Here is a 24144-nt window from a genome sequence, read left to right as displayed (position 1 = left end):
CAACAATAAGAAATAATAATTTATCAACATCTATGTAATACTTACAAGTAACACTTTCTAAGTGCAACACGCCGATTTTGATAAAATTTGGCAGGTAGATACTATACATGAAATAAACGAACACGTGTTTTTTATTTCCTACGGAAAAACGATTTTAGGGGGCAAAAACGCTCACCCAAAATTTTGAAAGTTCACGCTCGAAAGGCGAAAACAAGAGAACTGAAGTCAACGAAATTGTACACACATATTGTAGACCTAAAATTGGAGAACACATGTTTCGTATTTTCATGGAAAAAACGGTGAGGTGGGGCACGTACCCCTCCAAAACTTTGATCACGAAATATCGAAAGTGCTAAAACAGCATGTCAAATGTTTGTAAAGGAAATGAAGAATTACAACGAAACTCCGTGTATGGACAATAATAATTTAAAAAAAAAAACGAATACAGAATTTTTTCTGCGCAAAAACGGTTTTAATGGGCAAAAGCCCCCACCCAGCGTTCCGAAATTTGATGCCCGAAATTCCAGAGGAAGTGAACGGAAGTGAATGAAATTGTGCACAGGTATTGTAGATATAAAATAAGTGAACACGGGTTTCGTATTTTTCTAAAAAAAAGAAAGAAAAGAAAAGAAAGAAAGAAAAAGAAAAGAAAAGAAAAACATTTGTGTGGGACACAGACCCCTCTAAAACTTTGATCGTGAAATAACAAAAGTGCTAATAACAGTATGTCAGAAGTGCTTAAAGGACTTGAAGTAGTGGAACGACACATTGTGAAGGGACAATACGCAAATAAATAAGTAAATAAATAAATAAATAAATAAATAAATAAATAAATAATAAATAAATAAATACGAGTTTTTTCTATTTTCTGCGGAAAAAAGGTTTTAGGGGGCAAAAGCTTCACCCAAAATTTTGAAATTTGAGACCGAAAAGGCAAGAAGAAATGCACCCCATCCGAAAAAAAAAACTAAATATTACCGTAATAGCGCAGAAAGGAGTGGACCCAAGCAAATGAAATTGTGTGTAGATATTGTATATACCTTATGTAAAATAAGGTTTCGTGTTTCTCAAATGTCCCTATCCGTTTTGCTTCAAATTTGGCTCATCAACAGCAAACAGGAACTTAATCGTCACGCGTTTTTGTTTATGCGGAAAAACATTGTAATTGTTAAAGGTGCCTCCTGAAATACTTTAAAATACGGTATACTGTTTGTGCTTGTTGTTGACCTGCCAAATTTAGAGAAATCGGATGGAGACACTTGTAAAACATGAAAGGCTTTATTTTACACATCCAATATCTACATACAATTTCATTCACTTCGGTCCACTCCTTCCGCCACTCAACGCCTCGGTCCACTCAACATTCTTTTTTCTTTTCAGGAAAATACGAAACACGTATTCTTTCATCTTACCTCTACAATATTTGTGCACAATTTCATTCACTTCCGCCCAATTCTTCTTCCCTTTCGTGCTCCAAATTCAAAAATTTGGGTGGGGGGTTTGGCCCCTAAAACCGTTTTCCGCAGAAAATAATAAAAAAAACTATTCGTTCATTTTTTTTTTTTTTTTTTTTGCATATTGTTCATACAAACGTTTCGTTGCAATTCTTCATGTCCTTTACACACATCTGACATACTGTTCCTACCTGACATACTGTTTTTTTTTTTTTTTCAGGAAAATAGAAAACCCATATTTGCTCATTTTACGTCTGCAATATCTGTGCACAATTTCGTTCAATTCGGTCCACTTTTTTTCGCCTTTCGGGCGTCAACTTTCAAAATTTTGGGTGGGGGCTTTTGGCCCATAAAACTGTTTTTCCGCAGAAAATAAAAATAACATGTATTCGTTTATTTTGTGTGTAGTATCTACCTGTCAAATTTTATCAAAATTGGAGTGTTACACTTGGGAAGTGTTACTTGTTAGATTATAACGGGACTTTGTGATCACTCTGTAGGTTATAATTAGATGCAGGAATGGAACAAGGTCTAACAATTGCAAGGATTACTTCAACTCTCGCCTATTCAAGATTCGCCTAATAAGCCCAGGCATTGGGATTTACAGATGTTAACTCAAGGGAAAGTGTAGGCGAATCTTAAATTCAAGATTCACATTTCAAGATTTGCCTAATGCGAAATTATGTTGGTAGTACTGTCAAGAAATAACTTTAAAAAATTGTATATAAATTTTAAAAAATGTACATTTAAAAGGCACATATTTAAAAAGTATAAGCACAATTACAGTATATGACTAGACTATGAGAGTATATGACTGATATTATATGTTTGACATCGAAATATGAAAATGTTAAATAAAGTTACAGGTTTACTACAGAAAACTTAAGCACAATTAGGGTATATGGATAGATAGTATATGTACGCTTGACATCGAAACATAAAATGAAGTGATAATAATTATACGAAAGTTTGCATAAACCATAAAATAAACAAAGCACCAAGAATCACTAGTCACACATAAATGAAATGTAGTGAGACATTGCAGCATCAAAGTGCTGTATTATGACTATTTCTTGTGATCCAACCCTTCTTTTGAATTCCACAATACATCGATAAAGGCGTCACCACTTTGCTGTCTTCGATTTAGAGACGTGTCCCATCTGGAGTTGATACATTGTCATTTCAGTTTCTGCTTGCTCCTGTTACAAAAGATCTACAAATCTGTATATATTCAAGCCGCCGCCGTTTATAGAACAATCATGTTTTTCTTGATTTCTTACCTTAGGTTCAATTATAGGGTCTTCGAGCTTATAACAAAATAAACAAAATTTTCTTTGTTTCATATATGTCATCTCTGTAGGTAAGGTAGATATACAATTACAAATGATAGGCTTGTGCCGTTTAATCTTGTTATTTGTTTCTTTCAAGTGTATTTTTCTGATTGCTTTAACTGATTCACAAAGAAGGCAAATTTCTTCAAGCAGCCAAAATGTTTAAATACATGAAAATACATGGGAAAATATGGATGATGTGATACTGTTTTACGTGAATTTTTAGGAAGAGATACGACTTTGTCTGTTCCAAAAAGGGAAGAAAACTTGTTAGAAACTACTCGAGAGATATACAGTTAATAGCACGGTGTTATACATCAATTGACCAAGAGCCAAAACACGGTTCTGACAAATGAAGAGAGGCAGATTATATATCAAAGTGGAAGATGGCTTGTACACCAATCGAAAGCACTAATGACGCCTATTACGAAATTGTAATAAACATTTTCCGAATGTATACACTGTTTGAGTTATATGAATATACAGGGTGTCCAGAAAATCCGTTCCCACTCCTAGAAATCGCAAACGGTGAACCAGATGCCAAAACAGGAAAACACGTGTTTGATAATTTTAAAAGTACAACGTATCAAAGCAAAAAGTGTTGTCCCAGGGCCACTCGCAGAGTCCCAGGCGGGGTTCAACTCAGCAATTGCAAATGGTGAGGGGGTCAAGTAGCATATCATTGGAATTCTGTTGAAAAATGAAAGAAGATGGAACAAGCCTCGACTCTCTAGAATTATCCTGTGCAAAATGACGACCGGTCAAAGGTTCAGCAAAAACGTCATTGTTAAATCTATGGCAACCTAAAAAAAAAGAAAAAGAAAACGGTGAGACAGATGTCAAAACAGGAAAACTCTTGTGTTATCATTTCAAATGTACAGTGACTGAAAGTAAAAATATTTGTCCCAGGGTCCTTCACTGGGTAGCAGATGGGATCCTACTCAAAATTTTCAAATGGCAAGGGAGATCAAGTAGCATATCGTTGGAAACCTGTTGGGAAATGAAAGAAGACGGAACAACTTTTGGCTCTCTAAAACTATCTTGTGTAAAATGGTGGCCGGTCAATATGTACATCCTCAGTTCGATTCTTCAAGCACATTCGCTTTCCATTTACCAGTCGGTACTTGTCATTGTGACACGATTGTACGAATTTTTTTGTTTGAATCATTTTATACTTGATAGTCCAGACAACGAGCATAAGTACCACTATTGTACATTATATGTTAAGTAGTCAGTTCTATACTGAAATAAGTCAAATATTATTTCTTTTCTTTTCTTTATTTTTTAATTTTTTTTCTTTCTTTCTTTATTTATTTAGATATTACTGGGCTCAAAGAGCAAAATCGCACAGTAGGGGCATTTCCTTTCTTTCCGTTGAATAAGAATTGAAGTGAAAACAAACTAAAACCCGACTACAGAAAGAAGAACTAAAATGCAAGATGCTTGCACAGTGTTATTGTAGAGCGCCATAACTTGTTCCATCTGCTTTCATTTAACAACAGCTTTCAAATAATATCCTTATTGAGCCCCCTTGCCATTTGAAAATTTTGAGTAGGGCCCCGTCTGGAATCCTATGGAGGACCTGGGACAAATATTTTTACTTTCAATCATTGCACATTTGAAACTATTACACACGTGTTTTCCTGTTTTGGCATCTGTCTCATCGCTTCAGTTTTCTTAAGGTGGCCATAGACTTTACAATGACGTTTTGCTGACATTTTGACCGGTGGCCATTTTGCACAGGATAATTCTAGAAAGCCGAGACTTGTTCCGTCTTCTTTCGATTCGTTTCCCAACAGGTTTCTAATGATATGCTACTTGACCCCCTCACCATTTGTAATTTTTGAGTTGGACTACTCCTCCTTGCGGGTAGTCCTGGGACAACACTTTTTGTTTTCATACGTTGTACTTTTAAAATTATCAAACATGTGTCCTGGTTCACTGTTTGCGATTTTTAAAGATTGAAACGGATTTTCTGGACACACTGTATATTCTTGTAACTTGCACAGTATATGCATTCGGAAAATTGTTATTACAATTTCGTAATAGGCGTCATTAGTGCTTTCGATTGCTGTACAAGCCATCCTCCACTTCGATATATAATCTCCCTCTCCTCCCTTGTAAAATATTGAAGGAAATAAAAACATGTTCCCATTATGATCCAGTACTTGGCGCTTCCTCGAATAGCTTTTCGTGAACATTTAAACAAATATGTAGAGTTTCAAACCATTTTTTGCATTATTTACATTGTTTCCTACTCACTGATGTAAAAATCTCGAAAATCGCAAAATGGCACCTGGTCAATTGACGCATCTACTATGAATCCTGAAGAACTCATGAAAGTGGGATATTTTTTCCAATTACACCTTTATGCATCGCATGATAGCGAGGCACTAGCATTCTGTCGGTATTTCACATACAGAAGACTTATTTCACACCTTTCACTCATCCCTCAGTTTTACTCAAAAAAGCATGTGAGCAGATGACACGTATTGAAGGTATATTATCAGAAGCAAGCTCGGCTGCAGTAAGATATTCCAGTAATTGATTGGGGATCGGAGGAGAAAATGAAGAATGCTATCCAATTACTTGTTTGAACATACCAGTATCCAAGGGCCCCGATTTCTCTATAAGTTTGGGGAGGGGGCATTCATAAAAAAATACATATAACAAGAAAAAATATATATAAGATTACATATTTATAAAAATAAAGGGAGCCCACATGAGCCTTCGGGGGGCCCTGGCCCCCGGCCCCCATCATCGCCGCCCTTGCCAGTATCAAATTCTTTTAGGTGTATTGTAAATGTAAAACTCTCATACCCTTAGTTCCACTGTTCTTGTTCGTGATTGTTTTACTCAGACATGTGCATTAATTGTAGGGAAGTCACATTTTGGGAATCAAATAATAAGATGAAAGTGACATGTTGGTGTTATCTTAGTGTTGAACTGCCCTCAAATTATACTTAACTTTTCTGAATCTTTCGAAGTTCTTTCTTTCTTATTCTTTTTAGTTTTTCAGTGTAATAGATACTTTTCCTGTTCTGAAAGAAGCAGAGTTTATTATATGAAACCTAAAATATTAGAACATAAAAGCTCTCCTTAAAACTGATTTGTTTCAATTACGTTTTCCATCTGAAGCAGCAGTGGGTCTGATCCAACCGAACCGTATCGTTCATATCCCAATAGTGCATAGTGTCAAGGATTGGTTAATTTTTGTGTCTTTTATACACTATAAATTATGAATAAGGTGTACGACTACTAACATATGCGAGCTAAACCAAGGTTTAAGAAAAATTCAACTCAAGAAAATTAGCTCTGTCATCGTTTTGATTGACGTTTGCATAACTAGGAGGTATTAGGCGAAACTTGAAGCCCCGATTGCAAGAATATAGCAATTTAATGCTGCACTTGACTTGACCTAGAGCTGCAACTTTAAATTTTATATACCTAATAGTGGTTGAGAAGAACAATAGATGTGCTTATATGATTTTGAAGGAAAATAAACAATCGTCTTTAAATAGAAATAGTTGTTAGTATGTTATTTATAATCATAGAATATTATTAACATTTAACGTAAGAAATAAATACTCAAAGTTGATATGTTTGAAAATAAATTCCAACACGTAGTTTCGTAGAAAGACTTGATAAACGATTTTTTTATGGCTCTAAAAAGAACAACATTCAAATGACATTCTTTGTTAATAATAACTGATATGATGCGTATCTACCATAGGTAGTTTTAAAAATTGTTATTTTACCTTCTAAATTAGTAACTATATATGGAAGAGGACTGAATTAGACATGAATTTCTTCCGTAGAATCATTTCTGTGCAGCGGAAGACAGATGTATTTTATGTTTATAAGTACCTCATACAATGGTAGCTGAATTCGAAAGTCATCGGTAATGGAAGCGATATCAGCGACCGCAAAACCTATGGATTTGACACAAATATCGGTCATTTTGGATTATTTTTACATGTCTCGGTAACCTCACCACAATGACCTCAGGCCCGCAGCCAAATTTGGAACTCAATGCCATCGGAGTTTGACAATTGATCTCAGCGACGTCGAAAACTATGAATTCGGCACTAATATCGATCATTTTGTACTACTTTTGCGTATTCTGGTAAACGCCCCTCTAAGACCCTCTGGTTCGATTTTTTTTTAAAAAAAAAGACGCCTTGTCTTAGTCTGGAGTCTGGACCAAGGTACCCGTGACCAAAATTTGGTAACTCTCGACCCACTCGTCTGGTCCCCAGGCCGCACACAAGCACGCACACACACAAACACACACACAGACAAACAAACTCTATATTTTATTTATGTTAGATTAGATTACTTTCCGGTGGTGAAGTATTCCTGCAGTGTCAGGGAGCTGTCATTTATGTTTACAAGTGTAGGGGTACTAGTGTGAAGCCATTATGCGTTATAGGAAATCAAATCCCAACGAAACCCACATTAAGATATTTCTAAATACAGCATACAATCACTGAAACTTAACCTATCCTACTCCACTAATCTAACATATTATTGTAACTAATCTATAATACTTTTGTAACACAACCAACTTTACTAACATAATCTACCATACTAACCTAATCTATCATTACTTACTTCACTTTGTAAACTACTCTACTCCTCTAACAAAACGTAGCCTACTAACTTAACATAAACTAACTTATTCTACTCAGCTTTACTAACCTCATCTAATACACTCTACTCTAGCACGTATTAACACATTTTTTCCTGAAGAATTATATTGAAACAGTTTGGAACAGGTGTGCGTGGATTTCCAGCTACGATTCAAATGAGAGGCTCTCCAGAAAGAACATTTTCGCGCTGTGAATAGAAATTATTTTCTACTGTCAGTGTTAAGAATACATTACAAAGTGATAGGCTATCAATAGGACAGAAACAATATAGAGAAGTCGCGATTTCAGAGGAAATATTACCAACGAAGTCAATTCGGAAAGAGCTCGCGGAATTTGCTATACCACGTTCAACTCATCACGAACTCATGTAATCTAACTTAAAACTGCACATACATCGACCGAAATTTGTTCAAGAATTATTTAACAATGATATAAACCAACGGAAGGAGGCATGTGACACATTTCTTCAGTTATTTGACACTATACCGAAACATGAAAAAGTGATTTCCTGTGATGAATATGACATATGCTGAAACTCTATTATTTTTTTTTTCTGGTAACAGAAAAACTCTTATTGTTATGAGAATATTGGGAACAACCCTCCCCATGTTATGATATGGGCTGGCGTGGACAGCAAATAAATTTACGGTTCATATTTTTGTATTGACCTGTTAACCAACATTGATATCTTGCTATGAAAAAGGAAAGAAAAGGACAGAAAAAAGGAAGAAAACTAGTTCATTCCCATGTGGAAACCTAAGGGATCATCAAGGGGAACAAATTAATTTCAGCAACATGGAGCAGCTCCTCATTATGCCATTTCAGTTTGAGAATATCCAAATGAGGTGTTTCCAAGATACTAATTGGCCGGGGATCGCCCTCCTTGGCCTCCTGACTTAAATGGTCACTTCGAAGTCCGGACTTACCGACCTATGAAAATTTCCTCTGAGGATTCATCCTGAATATTGTTGCAGTAGCCGTTATGTGTAATTAATTGAAAGAAACTGTGAGACTTGCATTCAGACGAATTACTTCAGCAATGCTGAGAAGAATGTCGCACACAACTTGTCGCGTATGTTGTATTGTATTAAGAAGAATGTCACATATGTTGTATTGTTTTGTATTTGGAGGACGATGAAGCCCGTACGGTCGTTTATACATTAGAGCAACAGGTGTCCATTATGTGTAAATTTCAACCATTATTGTGTACATCTATTGTTATAGTTAACGCTTGCATTGTTTGCATATTTAGTATTTCAAGGTTGCGACGGGATTTTGTTTTCACCTTGAAAGTTATGTACACTCATGTTCAAAATTATTGTTTCAAAGCAGTAAATAAGAACAATAAAACGAAAAAAATATTTTCTTGTCCACTTAGCAACATTTTTTTGTTTATTCTAATTTTCGTATTTATAATTCTTTTCCTATAATATTTATCACAAATATACATTTCCCGATTATACACATAGTAATAGTATTAAAAATATCCTGCAAATTCATTATCATATTATATTTCCACAACAAGACAGTTATAGATGGGCGACAATCATTTTGAACATGACTGTACATTTTTTATAACAGGAACGAAAGTGATATTTTTCGATAAAATATTGATGTGTTTGTAGCTCTTGCTACATCCAAGTGTAGTTTTAATATGCAGAACGTTTTCGACCACCCCATATTTGTGTGGGCATTTATAGAAAACCTATTTGTGGTATGATAACTTGCCGCCGTGCTTCAGAGGTAGCTGTCTAAAGCAAAAGATTTGAAGACAATTGGATCAAGATTTGAAAGATGGTTCAGATGATATATCTAATTATAGTTTTTAAAATAGATATCAGAGGAGGACTATTTGTAATAGTAGAAACAATAGAGCTGAAGATGACAAAATATTCGTTTTGTTTAAAAATATATATAGATACAAGGATCAATCAAGTGACAGAAATTTGAAAGAAATACTAACCTACATGGTTTGTAGTATACTTTTATCTCCATTGTTTGTAGTATTACCAAGGTTTTGTATGTATGATTCTTGCTCATTTGAGTTAGCACTGTAAGTAAGCTTAAACTGAGCAATAATTCAACAGAAATGTGTATATACAATCAGGGGTAAAAGTGAGGGGGAGCAGGAGAATGTCATCCTCACACCTCTAAAAATATGTACGGCGTCCCCCAAGTTCCTAAAAAAAATTACAATGGGCAAAGATAGGATCGTGACGGCGTGACTACTGTCCCCCTACCTTTTTCAGATCCACTTTATCCTTGCATACAATATAAAAGAAGTCATGAATGACTGAATGAGTGACTGAATAATAAATTCCACGGCAAACCGCTTGAGCTAGAAAGATCAAATTAGGACAATGCATAGTATTTCTGATGAAAGTTACTTTTAAATAAAGATTTTGGAAATGCGATGAGCAAAGGGGAAATCTTGGTGACAACGTTTACACTAAAATGTCCATAGCCCTATATTGAAATTGCTGAAGGTTAGAGACATGAAGCATGGTATATGGAACTCTGATTTAAAGTTAGACGCATGTTTCAGCGATTTTGTTATTTCATCTAGATGGAAGAAGAAGGGCATGAAACAAAATCAAGTGGGATTATAATAAGATGAACATATCTCGAAATCTCTGAAGGCTAGAGATATAGGGATTCCGAAATTAGTCAAATATTTTTTGCAATTCTTGATATTTCATTTAGAAGAGGATAAAAACAGTGCGAAAGAAGAAGAGATTACAATAATTATAATAAAGTACACATGTGTTTGAATCATTTGATGTTAGAGTCATAAACTTAGAGACATGAAATTAGGTATGTGATCTTCTGATTTAAATACATCCTTCTGCGATTTTCATATTTGGAGTAGAAAATAAGAAAAGAGGGTATGAATAGAAAAGAAAGGTCGGGACTACACTTGTTATAGTAAGAGTTCCAAATGAGCTGGACGGAGAATGTCCAAACGAGCTGGACGGAGATTTTAGTATACCTAGAAAGAGGGATATGAGTCAAAACGAATCAAATATTCAAATGTTTGTTTCCCAGTTGTATTATTTATATGTAGGATGAACTACTAATACTTTCGTTACTACTACTACTATTATTATTATTATTATTATTATTATTATTATTATTATTATTATCAATATTAAATACTTCAAAAGTGACTGGTCTTTGGGCCGTCTTTCTAATTTTTCTCTAGGTAAGGAAGCATTCACGCACTACTTATTTTTCATACCGACATGTAGCCAATATTTTATTCTAAACTTGTCAGCTCCCCGTCAGTGGCGTATTTACAATTTTGTTTTGGTGGAGTTTCACTACCTTCAGTCCTGGAAATTGAAAATTCTTTCATTTACTTTAATATAGTAAATAAAATATCCGTGGGGGTATTAAACCCGAAAGCCCCTTAAATACGCCACTGCTCCCCGTGAATGTATTGTAAAAAAACTTCATTGCATTTTGAAGGGTATCACTGTTCATCCCATGTAACGTTTTCGAAAGGATTGTAAGATTTCTGCGAATGCGCCATAAATAAATCCCGTACGGAACGTGAATAAACATATTTATCTTTCACAAGTCTTTGACGTTTTTCTGCCCTAATATCCAACAAACATCCTTTCTCGAAACATTAATTTTCCAAAAGTCTCTGGACTTTTTTTTTATTGGGAAGTTTGAGTAAACCGAAATATAACCATCATATAACAGAGCGAAAAATGACAACACTTGTTTTTGTTTGTTTTTAAAAATATCCCAATTTATATTTTTTTCGCGGCTCAGTACATCGTTTTATTATACATGAGAATGGTTCATTTATAATTAAACTAAAAGCCTAAAAGGAGGATTTTTAGTTGTTAGAACAGCGAACTGCTTGGATTTTCAGTTATGCGTAGAATATTATGAGTTACAAGCCTACTTAGTGCTGATGAAGATGAATCTAACTTTTCAATTTTAGTTCTTTCCGTAGTAGTTTCCATGATAAGTGCGAGAGCTGCTAACAGTCTCTGTCCATGATATTCACTTTCATCGCATGATCCTTTCCATCCTTATCTTAGTTTTCATTTTCATCACTGAATGATATGATATACCTTGCTCTTTATGTTAATAGGATGAGTCTTAGTTATTCTCTTCAGCGTCCAAATCTTCATTTTCAATACCTGTGCATCTTGAGACAAATGCCGGAATTCTTCCAATATATCTTCTTCACTCCATAACAACTATTGATGTATTGTCTCAATACAACTTCTTACATGAAAAGTACAATCAGTACTTGTGTAGAAATAAAATGACTGGCCTTACTGTACACAGAAGGGTCTTTAAAATCATAGATTTTCGCACCATACAAAACAAACAAAAAAAAAATGATGTGTAGGAGTGAATAAGACTTCAAGGCTTAACAACATAAAAGGAAGATTAGACCATGGTGTGTGCTGCTGTTTGTCATTAATAATACAAGGATAACACTGAAGTTCGTTTTTATGACTGCTATTTCATTTCTAAACTTATTGTTTGAGTTCGGAGAATTGACAAGATCACTCTAAACCCAATATTGGAATAGTAATACGTCGAAATGACTCTCATCGTCCTTATTGGTATATATAGCAATATCTTGAGAACTATTATAAAGATATTTTTAAAACAGACATACGTATAAAATAATGAGGAGACACGTGCCTAAATCTGTAAAAGTCTAAATACGAGTAACAGAATGAAAATAGTAAAATATTTTGAATGCGAAGAGTGAAACTAATAATTTTTACTCATACTGACAAACCATTGTATTTGGACTTCGCATTTAAAATAATAAGTCATGCATTTCAGTGTATTTCGATGTTCGACCTTAAAGGGAAAAAAATAAGGTGAGCAGTGAAAAAGGTGGAATTATAATAAGATAGAATTCTTTAATGTTAGAGACATGAAATTTTGTATTTTGACTTCTTATTTAAAGTAATTTACCAGTATCATGTGTTCGAGCATTTTTTGATATTCCTCGGAGGGAAGAAATGGTGCAGTAACGTTATGAAACAGCGATGAGTTAACAAGTTAACAACTATTATAAAAATATATATCTCGGAATCACTTAAGGTTATAGATATGACATTCCTTGTTCCAACCCTTCATTTTAAATAATTGAAATTGCATTTCATAGGTTATATATATATATATAGTAATTCGGGGAGAGTGAAAATAAGGGTGAAGTGAATAGAGTTAAGGTTAATGATATGTTGCAACAAAGTATGATCGGCGGTGCTGACCTTGGAAAGCTCCTGTGTGTGCAGTATTGGGGCTGGGGCTGACGGAAAAGGTAGTGCATACAGGAAGGAAGCTAATTATTGAATGCACCGATTACGGATAGCAGGGAAGGTGAGTAAATTTATATCCTTTTTTGTTGCTATTGTAATATGGAACAGTAAGAAACTAGGGCAATTCTTTCCTTATGTAATCGTGTTGTACCCAATACTTCCACAGCAGCATAAGGCGATTATTAGGTATGCATGTATATAGACGTGCATCAATATATGCGAAAATAAAGCTATTATAACATGTTTTGAGAAAAGACGACGAAGTGGGATGAAGTGACTAATATATTTTGCGGTGATGTGAATAGTCCTGTTAATCATTCCATGTATACAATATGGAAAAATAAATATACTCGTATTTATATGTAACTATTTCTTGTCTGTCCTCCAAACCACAGTCTTCTATAGGAGAAACCCGGGGTCAAGGCGTATTGGGAAGTCAAATATTGTGCTTTTTCTTGTAAGGTCATACGACTCAATGATTCTAAGACGATCTCGAGTTGGTATGTATATTTGCTTCTTAAGTATTTCTACAACAATAGCTTATGTACCTTCACATCATGTAGGTGTTCTTCGTTAGCTGTATACTCATTATTTAGCAGTTTATATCTTGTTATTTACATTATGTCAAGGGCACTTCTTCTCATCACTTCACCCCAAATGTATGAAAGTGGGTGAAGTGAATAATTTACATTGTATGATTCATTTATTTCTGTACACGTTACTTGAGACACGATATGAGCCATATTTGTATTTTAAAATGCAGAAGGTCTGTCCTATTCATATATAATTGTCAATCAGCCGTGCTACCATTTCTGTGTCAGAGTTTTTCATTTTCATGCTTACTATGTTCATTTCCCCCAGAATTACTATATATATATATATATATATATATATATATATATATATATATATATATATATATATATATATATAATAGTAGTTATTATAATTAGATATCTTGGTATCTCGTAAGGTTAGAGATATAACATTTTTTGCTTGAAGTTTTCATCTAAAATAATTGAACACATATTTAAGTATTTTTTAGATGTTTGGTCTAAAATGTGAGAAAAAAGGATGATGGTGCTCCTTATGTTTGAATTTTGTACAAAACTTGAACTTCATACGAATTCTATATGAAAAGAGCAGAAGAAAATATGCAAAATGTTACCCAAAGTAATACGTGGAAATACTTGCTAGTGTCCGTATTTACGTCGTCGTAAACACTTATCGAAATATGGTATTTTGTTTTTGGCTTTATCAGAATATGGCTAAACATTAACATATAAACATATAAACAAGTACAACCTTTAACTGGCACTAGTTATCATTCTCATGTTGAATGTAGTCTATTTCACTAGAAGTATATTACTCAACATCATTTTGAAAAATAATAGGTCTCAGAATTACATGCTAGGCATGTATTTTGTTTCTGGTTAAGTAATATTACTTTTTCTACGAATATAATTCTTTATCTGGAGGCACGTAGTGATCTTTTGTTGATTTTTTTTTAATTGCTTTCTAAAATTGTGCACATACTAGTGTACACACTGCACGTATTTAAGTTAACATTATATGCATGAACAATATTGTAAATGAAACGAAAAATGAGGGTATGCCAGAGGACATATTAAAACTGTAGAAGTTACTGTAATAACATGTCCATGGTGAATACCAGAACTTCATTTTTCCTTTTTAGGCGTGTGTGATATACGTATGCTCTCTAATATTCAAGTAAAGAGAAAAATATTCATCAACGCTTTGTAGACATAAAGTCACTGCTGAACATATGTGTAAATATTCATACCTTTGCCCTATGCGATATCATTTGATTGATGCATTGCCCTAAGTGACTCATTTCATGTGTCTACAACATTTTCCGAAAGCATCTAGAGATATGAATGTGCTAACGTATTTACAAAACTTGTCCATTTTCTCTATACATTTTACAATTTCGACAGCCTTTGAAACTAACACTATCCACATCCAAACGATACATATATATATATATATGGGCGGTTTGTTGCATATGTAACCAAAACAAATGTACAAACAATAGGTATAATACAGGAGGTAAAATTGAGGAGGAACGCAAGGGAATGCCGTCCCACCACCTCTAATAATTATGTACGACGTCTTCCCAGTTCCTAAAAATATACAATGAACAAAGATAGGCAAGGGGAACGGCGTGACTCATGCCGCTACCTACCGTTCACCCACCTTTCCAGATCCACTTTTATCCCTGGTATAATGTATTCTAGATATGTGTTCCATCAAATTCTCACGTATTAGCATCATCACCAAACTCTTCAAACCTTTCCAAATTTCCTTCACATTACACATTCTCCTATTATAGTCATAAGAAGTCCAGGCTATTTACACTGTGCCACAAATACTAAGAGTACGTATTGGTTTTTCCATTATTTTTGTTACGGAAGTAATGTGAAATTCAGATCATCAAGAGAGAGAGTAGTAGCTCTGACATAAATTGAAAATGTTTTTGATACTTGTCCGTATAATACAACTTGATCAACTTTATCACATAACACATTTTATAAGTGAGTTAAAATACTACAAAGTACCTTATCTCTTGTTATTATCATTATTCGTCCTTTTCTGATCTCATGCTGAAGTTTAAAGCTGTTGTGCACTATGAACTTATTTACCTGAATCTCTCTAACGTTAATTATACTACGTACGTCTATAATTTTAATTAAGCATAACCCCAACAGATTGAAGTATAATATGTACATCAGAGCATGTATGTGTGTAAAACATTTCGGCTTACGTGAAACTTGATCTATAAAACATTTAGAGGAGAAATAAAGATTTGTAATTTGAATAAGTTAGTATTATCTAATCCAAATGCTGCGTTCAGTGGAATCGCTCTTACATAAATAACTAATTTAGAATGTCAAGCAATAAGAGAAAGTTTCTTTAAAATTGTGTTATAGCTAGAAACACAGGTTCTTTTGGATATCCATATAACATTTTTATTAAAATAGAGAATGCTACGTTTGGGAGAAACATGCACAAAAAGAAAATAATAAAATTTATGTAAATGAAGAGAAAATAATAACTATTATTATAGTAAATAAGACTTATTATTCAATGTCAATCAATTGAAGTATATTTTTGAAGCTCCAAGTGTTCTTAAATACCCTAATAATTCTTAAATACAAATCATAAGCTAACCCGTTCAAGGAAGCAAAGTCACTGCTTGAAGAAATCATCAGCTGTAAGGTAACTTCATTTTTGAATAGATCCAAAGAAATAAATGAAACCAACACGCAACACTTCGGAAAAAGAAATAGTTCACTAAATCAATTAATATTTGCATCCCGTATTCGTTTATTCAAGAGAAAGTGTTAGTGGCTCACTAAATCCGAAAGCGCTTCTAGAACGGTAAACCCCGGTTCAATTTCCAATGAGAGCTCATGTGGTTTAAATCAACATCTCATATAGCCTTGTGCTGGACGAGATGGCGAATTTCAAATCAATCAACCAACGAAACTAATTGTTGTATCGCTTTCAGTGTTGATTCTTATAAAACAAAGACGGTAAGAGATAACGGCAAATACAAAGGGTTATAAAAATAACAAAAATATCAGGAAAAGCTAAACTTACCTGACTAATATGACGATGGATCACCATTCACCATTAGAACAGCTCTGAAGTGACATGAAATGAAGTCATAGAGGTCGCAAATGATAGCGTGTAGAATATTACACAATTTCAAGCACAGAACATGAGTCACTTCCGTTTGAGAGGATGGAACTGGAGATTGCACAGGATTCGTATCTCAAAAACGGGCTATAGACGATAAGTTATGTTCAGTTCCGGGTTGGCTAGTCACAGCAGATGTTTAAACGCATGACAATGCTCCCTGAATACATAAAAGTATATTACTATTTTCTGGATTCTCATGTGGTTCGGATCTCACGTTAAGGTATAAGTCCTTGTCTCATATAGCATTACTGCTGAAAGAGAAGGTAAACTCTCTCCTACCGAATATGTTACAAAGTTTTTGTTGCCTTTTAATTATATTTTATTAAAGACCTTCCTCTTATTAACAATTCTACGTCATTTTCTAAACGTTCTAAAAAAAATCTTACAGGATATATAGAGGTTCAGGACCACTTGTAGCTCTACTTTTATTAGTTAATAATACCTTCTCTTCCTATCATCAGTATGACAAAATCGATCAAAACTGGTATTGATAGACGAAGGCTAGGCTTCCGAAATCAATTATACTTAAACATAACATCCTAACATTTTGAATATTCTCTCAGAATACATCGTTGGGTTTAGTTGTTAACAGTGGGTAGGAAATCAGATCCTCTAAACATTTTTTCTCAGTAATCCGTAAACACATTTTAAAAGCATCCAGGTGTATCATTTCTTTTATTTGTTCAATATTGGAAGAAATAGTTTTTTTTCTAGGAAAATAAAAACGTCTAACATAAAATGTGCCAGAAAAGCTTAAAGCTTACGAAGATAACGTAAGATGTGACAACCCTAGGTAATAATACGTCATACGTCTCATGCTAGATTTATGAGACTACTGACATCTGTGGAGGAAAATCCGTACTACATTTTATGATGATAATTCGACTTCGGAAATAATATAGAGATATTGTCTATTGTATTGTGTACAATTTTCTTATTTCCTCTTTGATTGTTCTGTATTAAATAGTCTGATTTCCATAATTCATAAGTATGATTTTATCACGTTATTTACAAAGAATAGGAGACAGTGGTGTGGAGCATATAGAGTTATTAATGAAAGAGTAGCATTATTGTGTCTCGTATTTTATAAATTAAGACTTCGTTCTATATAGATAATAAGACGTAGGTAATTACTTACTATAGATTGTTATATCATTATTTACTGTTGATAATTTCGTAGCATTTTATACTCATTTCTTTTACTCATTCCAGGGCATGGAACTTAAGGGTCAAATGGTGTTCTGTCCAGAGTCAGATTCAATTCTTTTCGTTGGATCACCTTTCTTAGATGGACTTGAAGGATTGACAAGTAGGGGTCTCTACATTTCAGATATTCCCATCCATGATGCTACAAGAGATGTCATTCTTGTAGGAGAACAGTCACGTGCTCAGGTGAGACCACTTCTTTTCTTAATATCTTTTAACATAAGGTATGCAATTATATTTAAAATAGATCTTCTGAATAAAAATCTTTTCAAGTTTGTATTTATCACTAAATGTTATTCTTTGCGATGTTAGTTTTTTTTTTTCAAGTTGAACGTCCCGTTTCTTCATTGACGTTGTATGAGTCGTGAAGCTACAGTTTAAAGTGGGATCCATACCACCGTAGTCTGAACACTGTCTCCCATGCAGAATCGAACCTATTACTACATGTATTAAAGCAGCGAGCATTAAACTAATAGATCAACTGGAAGAACACCGGAATTTTATAAGGACACAGGAATAATAATAATGCAAAGAACGCTATTCCAAATTAAAATAGATACTGTGTATTTTGAACACAAAACTGTCATCACCGTTTGACTGGTTGCCATTAAATTTAGGATAGCTTGTCATTTATTTTTTTATTAATATTTATATTAATTAATAATTAATAAAATAATACATATTAATAATTAATATGTAAAAAATTTAATTGTTACAACCATATTGTGGTACTTCAACCCTTCACTCTTTTTCCTCCTAAAGGGGGAAAGAGATAGGTTACATCGAATCTCGGTTCTCATTTGACGTCGTCAAACATTAATCTATTATCGAGATATAAAATTACCCAATGGAGAAGGAGGAGTTAGTATTGCTTACCAAAATTACTCAAACACATGATTAAAGCAAAGAACAGCAATGCCACCTAGAGATAACCTAGACTTGTGTATGACTGGTGGATCCCGAGTGGATAGCCCAAGATATCATAGAGTCAGTAAATATGCGATAATCTGACCCCTCCCTCCCCCCAACAAAATCATAACAATATTCTCGATAACTCAGGCTCATAGCTTTGATTAAGTGTGTGGAGAAAAGGCACTGAAAACAATTCCACCCATTTTATTTTTATACTCTTGTTTCAAATATTATATGACATGTAGTCTAGAAGGCCAAAACGCGAAATAGAAATAGTAATATATGGTCCCTCACTCTCCTGAAATTCTAGCAGTAGCTTCCTGCAGTTCATAATCTTTCCACTAAAATAAGTAGCTGAAGTACAAGAAGGTAAAACCAGGATGGAAAGGTTGCATATTCGTTACACTGTGGAATCGTGTGTTCAAATTTATTATTTAGACCTGAACTGTTTAATTGTTGAATGAATAGAGAAGCAAAATCTTACTAATTTGGTAAATCGTTAGTGAACTGAAAATTCGTGTTCGATGTACTCGATATGACGAAATGACGAATACAAACGTTCTGATCCTCTCCGCGCTTTCTCCATTTCTGCAGCGTCGGAACGCTGAAGTGATCTTTAATAATTTCCCGTCCATTGATATTGCAGAGTTAGCACAATTTTCTCTTTCTACGAGTTTGTGATACGAAGGCGAGAATAAGAATTATTGGATTTTTTACTTCTAATTTTTCAAAGAATGTTTATTTTTGAATGAAGAATATAAACTTAATATAAATAAACGTTTCGGAATGACGAAACGAATGGCAAGGTAAATATTTTCTGACCACATTTACACACATTCGAGATGTCTTGCCTGAATTTACTTTAAAAAAAGAATAGAAAAATACAAAGATTTTAAATTTTCTGTGGTATTCGTATATGTAAGTCTATAAAGATATTGCATTTGAAACGTGATTGTTACTATAGGAATGAAATTGGTAAATATAGTTATTAGGATTGCAAAATAAAGCCCTTTTCAATCTGGCAATGTATGATTTCCACGCACTCCCTCTTTCAGTAGTGTGCAGAGGAGAGAATTTTCCCTTTCCAATACTATTTACGTTGATCAACTGGAAGAAGTTAGTTTAAGATCAATACCATATCAGATGTTCTTTTCAATTCAAATTATTGAAGTTTCGTTTAAAGTACTTTTGAATTTCTTTTTACTGAACTTCTAGAAAAAATAACATATTCCTGAATTTAAAGAGTAAAATCAAGAAACAAAGAACAATATATAATAACTTGAATATCAAAATTTCACTTAAATCTCGTATTTCAAAAATTCTGTTTTAAAATAGAATACAGTATGGCTCAAAAGTAGATATACGAACATTCATCGATGAAATAAGACATTATAATTGATTAAGATAATGAATTTATTTGTTTTCGTTTGTTCCGAGCTTAAGGTATAAATGAAAATAAATTAAGAACAAATGAGGAAGAAATTAAGTCAATACCTGTATGGATAACAATAAGTAAATGATATAAAATGTCATGACCGATCTGTGCGGAACTCTATACCTACGTTTGTACCACTCTTTATGTTTCGTGTACAGAAACCAGTCACATCTCTGTTCTTGGATAGCTAATCGCATTTGTCAAAGTTTCCTAGCACCCCACAGTAACGAACTGTTAAATTAATTCAGTAGCTATATACAAATTCACAAACAATATTTCAAATAATTAATATCCTGTAATTAGAAATAAAAATTAATTTATTGAAGATAGATTATTGCACCTCGCAAATGGCGACACTAGCTTTAATTTCGTAGGTGGGAGAGACGAAGGAGCAGAAAAATTTCTGAGAGGCATTTTTTTAAATACCGAAAAGGATACGTTTATATTATTTGACCTAGATTGCATGTAAGCGAATCAGATGTAGCCGTAGGGGAGAACTGTGCCCTTACCTATTTAATGTCGTCCCTGCACATCACGAAATAAATGGTAACTTCACATTTTTCGATTTCAGCTAAAAATAACAATACGTTATATTTCACTTAATAATACAAGTGCTTATTTATCTCTTGGAACCTTTCATCAGAAACCCTTAACATGCATAATTCCTACACTACATATTTGCACAGATACATTGAATTGTAAATATTCAACACGGTACTCATCCTAAAAATGTTATTGCTCAAGACTAAGAATATTAGAATACAATTAGTTTGCTTATTCTGAAAAGTATTAGGAGAAATAGAAAATCACTACAAAGCACTTCAACCTACTCGGGAAGTATCACATATTATAGCATAATAAGTTATTGCATTATCAACATTCCTTAAGTTTAAACGTTCTGTATAGATAAAGTTCACAGTTTATCTATCCTTCATAAAAAAATATTTTATTTGGTGGAGGGCATGGTGGCTCAGTGGTACAGTGTTTACCTCTGGTGCGTCGAGTCCTTGGTTCGCTCCCGGTCTAAGTGAGCTTGTGGTGGACAACATCGTACTCGTGGGGTCTCGGGGTTCTCCCGTTTCCTTCCACCTTCTCATTCCATCATTTTTTCTCATTATTCATTTGCTTTAATCATAGTCTCTCTTAGGCTAACAGGTATTATTGTGGGACCTAAACTTAAGGATTGCATTTTATTTCTTATATGTTAGTCCACACTTATAAATTATGCACACAGCTTCCTTCCACAGACCTATGGAGACTATTTTTTTAGCACATTGTGAATGTATGGGCAGTTTACACTGTTCAAACTAAATGAAGTCAGAAAAAGAGATACTAGGAATTACTTAACACGTCGTTGGCTTATCAACATCGACTTGCTATTATTTTCCTCTATTTTCTTTCTTTGAAAGTTCTTTCTAAAGAGTTATTCCTCGGAGGGCAGTATTGCTCAACACACTATTAAAAGTTGTTTCTTCAGGGGGATGTAAAACATGTTAGCTTTTCTTTGTTACATAAAGTTTCCGTCAGCGTTTATTCTTTGTGAAGAAAACCATCCATTAGAGAAAAAAAGGAGTTTCTGGTGCTCAGTTGATCAATGGCTTAGGATTCTTAAAGCTGATGTACGAATCGACACAAGAAATAAATCAACTTTGAGAGTGCCATTAAAAGAAAATAATCATAATTTGCCAGTATTGTAAAAGTAGTTTCTAACAATCTCGGATATCATGACTATTTAAACTATGTAAAATATTCCATAATCAGGAACCTCATAACGAATTTTTAATATGGGAATAACTTCTCATTATAATAATATTATTATTGTTAAATTGCATTCGTCTGCGGTCTAAGGTTAATATACAGTTTGTAAAGATCAATGGGTCATTCCATATTAAATCACCAAATTTGAAACTAAAATATTGCTCATATGTTGTACAATTTCTTCAAATTTTGTACATAAGTTGTGCCGTCCTAACATAACACACTTGTAAACTTTTACAGCTCTACCAAAGGGGACTGCTATAGGGGGTATTCAAAATTTGGAGGTTTTGTACAAAAAGCACCTAAGTCTGCCTTCGACTTAATGTACTGAAACCACTAGATCTCTAGAGATATTCAAGCTATTTGAAAATGGTTTCCACTAAAACAATCTTAGAATTTGTAGCATTTAAAATATTGTACTAATAAACTCCTCAAGTGGGGTTCAACAAATCAATTTTACCATCAAAGAGAAAAAGAAGAAGAAATAATGTCAAGATTTGGCAATTATTTCTGAAAAAGGCCCACCAAACACCAACCTCAAATTTTCAAAATAATTAACTCTGGTATTCCTCTCTAACATATAAAAAATCAGGAGGGTATTTTTTGGTATGTTAAAGAAAAACAAATTATGACAACGTAGGTTGGGGGCGGACCTAAGTTCTTTTTACACAAATCCCCCAAATTTTCAATGAGTCTTTCCATTTTCCATGTTGAAAATGTTTATAATTGTCAAGACTGAAGTAATTAAATAAATGAATTGTGCCAGAAATCTGAAACTTCAAGTACCATTGCTGAAAGGACTCAGATTCTGTCATTAGTTTCAAAATCATGGACGACTATGAAAACTGTTGAAACATTTCAAACAACCGAGTATCTCGTTCGTAAAGCTCAGAAAATCAGTAAGAAGCATGGTATTTTAGCCAAACTTTGTTCTAGAAAATCACATAATATTCCTGCAAACACCTTTAATTTAGTCACAGTGATAAAATGCCCAGAAATGCTGAAGTTAGTGTCAGTGTCAGTAAGGATATGAATTTCACCATCAAAGAGAAAAAAGAAGAGAAAAATTATATCAACATTTTTCAATTATTTCTGAAAAAAGGCTCACCTAATTCTACCTCAAATTTTCAAAATAATTAGCTCTGGTATTCCTGTTTATCATATAAAAAATTTAGGAGGGTGTATTTTAATATATTGAAGAAAAAATCAATTCTCATATTATTTAGTTTTTAGTAATACAACTTGTATGGCTGAGTATGTTCCTTTACATTGGTTGATGGTGCTTGTGAAAAAATAATTAAAACCAAGTAGAAACCCTTCCTTATATGTAATTTATAATGTTATTTTAAAACAAAATGTGCCTAATACGCAGCCTATATAGTTCTATTTGATTTAACAAAACACCTGACAATAGTGAACTATCGTTATATAATAAACAAATAACTTCTACATGTTTGGTTCATTCTAAGCAATTTGAAACATTCAGCCTAAGATCTCTTATCTCCAATTTCAGAGGTCTTCTCAGTAGCTTGAATTTCTTCTTCAGAAATGCTGTAATTTCTGCCAGTACCAGTTCAAATACTGGTGGTAATCTAATATTAATGATGCAGTTTTCGTATGGAATTCAGCATGCATCAGGTGTTCTTGGCCAGAAAAACATTTTCTTGGATCCATAGGGATGAAGGAAATTCACATTAGTCACGATGTTCCTGTGAATTCTCAACTAAAGTTTGCAATCAACAATTTCTCTTCAGAAATGCACGCAATACATTGCTCACATGGAAAGATGAATGTCTTTCAATCCTGCTCAAGTATTTAGAATGAATAAGATACACACTTTGAAGAAGATACACGACTAACCTCGGGTTTCAACAGGCTGATGTGTTCATAATGATGAATTTCACGCGTCTCTTGCAAAGTCATGTTTTTTACAATCTCTTTTAAAGCATTGGACGAAGTTTCCAACATATTCCAGCATTAGAAAAACGTTTGGTTATAGTTGGTTACACTTTGATATTGGTTGTAGTTTGACAAAATTCGAAGAAATCGGCAACCGTAACAACTCGGTCATCCAGTGGACTCTATAAACTAGAATGTCTCGCTAGGTATTTCAGCGTCTCACCTACGCCATCGCAAACACTTTTGCTGTGGCAACATAGTTCCACTCACAAGGGAGTCAAGAATCAATTATGTAGGCATAAGTTGACAAAGATTTTTTATAGTCTTTATCTGACCCATCTCCAAAGTATATACCGTGTTTAACCTGAGGAAAACATAGTTAACATACTTAAAAAAATAACTTGGAAAGCATCGGGCTTCTGACCCATCTCCAAAGTATATACCGTGCTTAACCTGAAGAAAAACATA

General features: G+C 33.7%; 1 protein-coding gene across 1 annotated transcript in view; it reads left to right on the top strand.

The window, feature by feature from the left end:
* The window catches only part of LOC145670252 (head-specific guanylate cyclase-like), an 891926-nt gene that overhangs the window by 642414 nt on the left and 225368 nt on the right, over positions 1 to 24144 (top strand). The window contains exon 5 of the mRNA XM_081738665.1: positions 17679 to 17858. Within this exon, the coding sequence (XP_081594791.1) occupies positions 17679 to 17858 (180 nt within the window). The remainder of the gene's footprint in view (positions 1 to 17678; positions 17859 to 24144) is intronic.

This window comes from Thermobia domestica, chromosome 14, assembly GCF_964235325.1.
Source record: "Thermobia domestica chromosome 14, izTheDome1.hap1.1, whole genome shotgun sequence".
Classification (NCBI taxonomy): Eukaryota; Metazoa; Arthropoda; class Insecta; order Zygentoma; family Lepismatidae; genus Thermobia; species Thermobia domestica.
The sequence above is the reverse complement of the archived record's forward strand: the minus strand, read 5'-3'. Positions and strand labels throughout refer to the sequence as shown.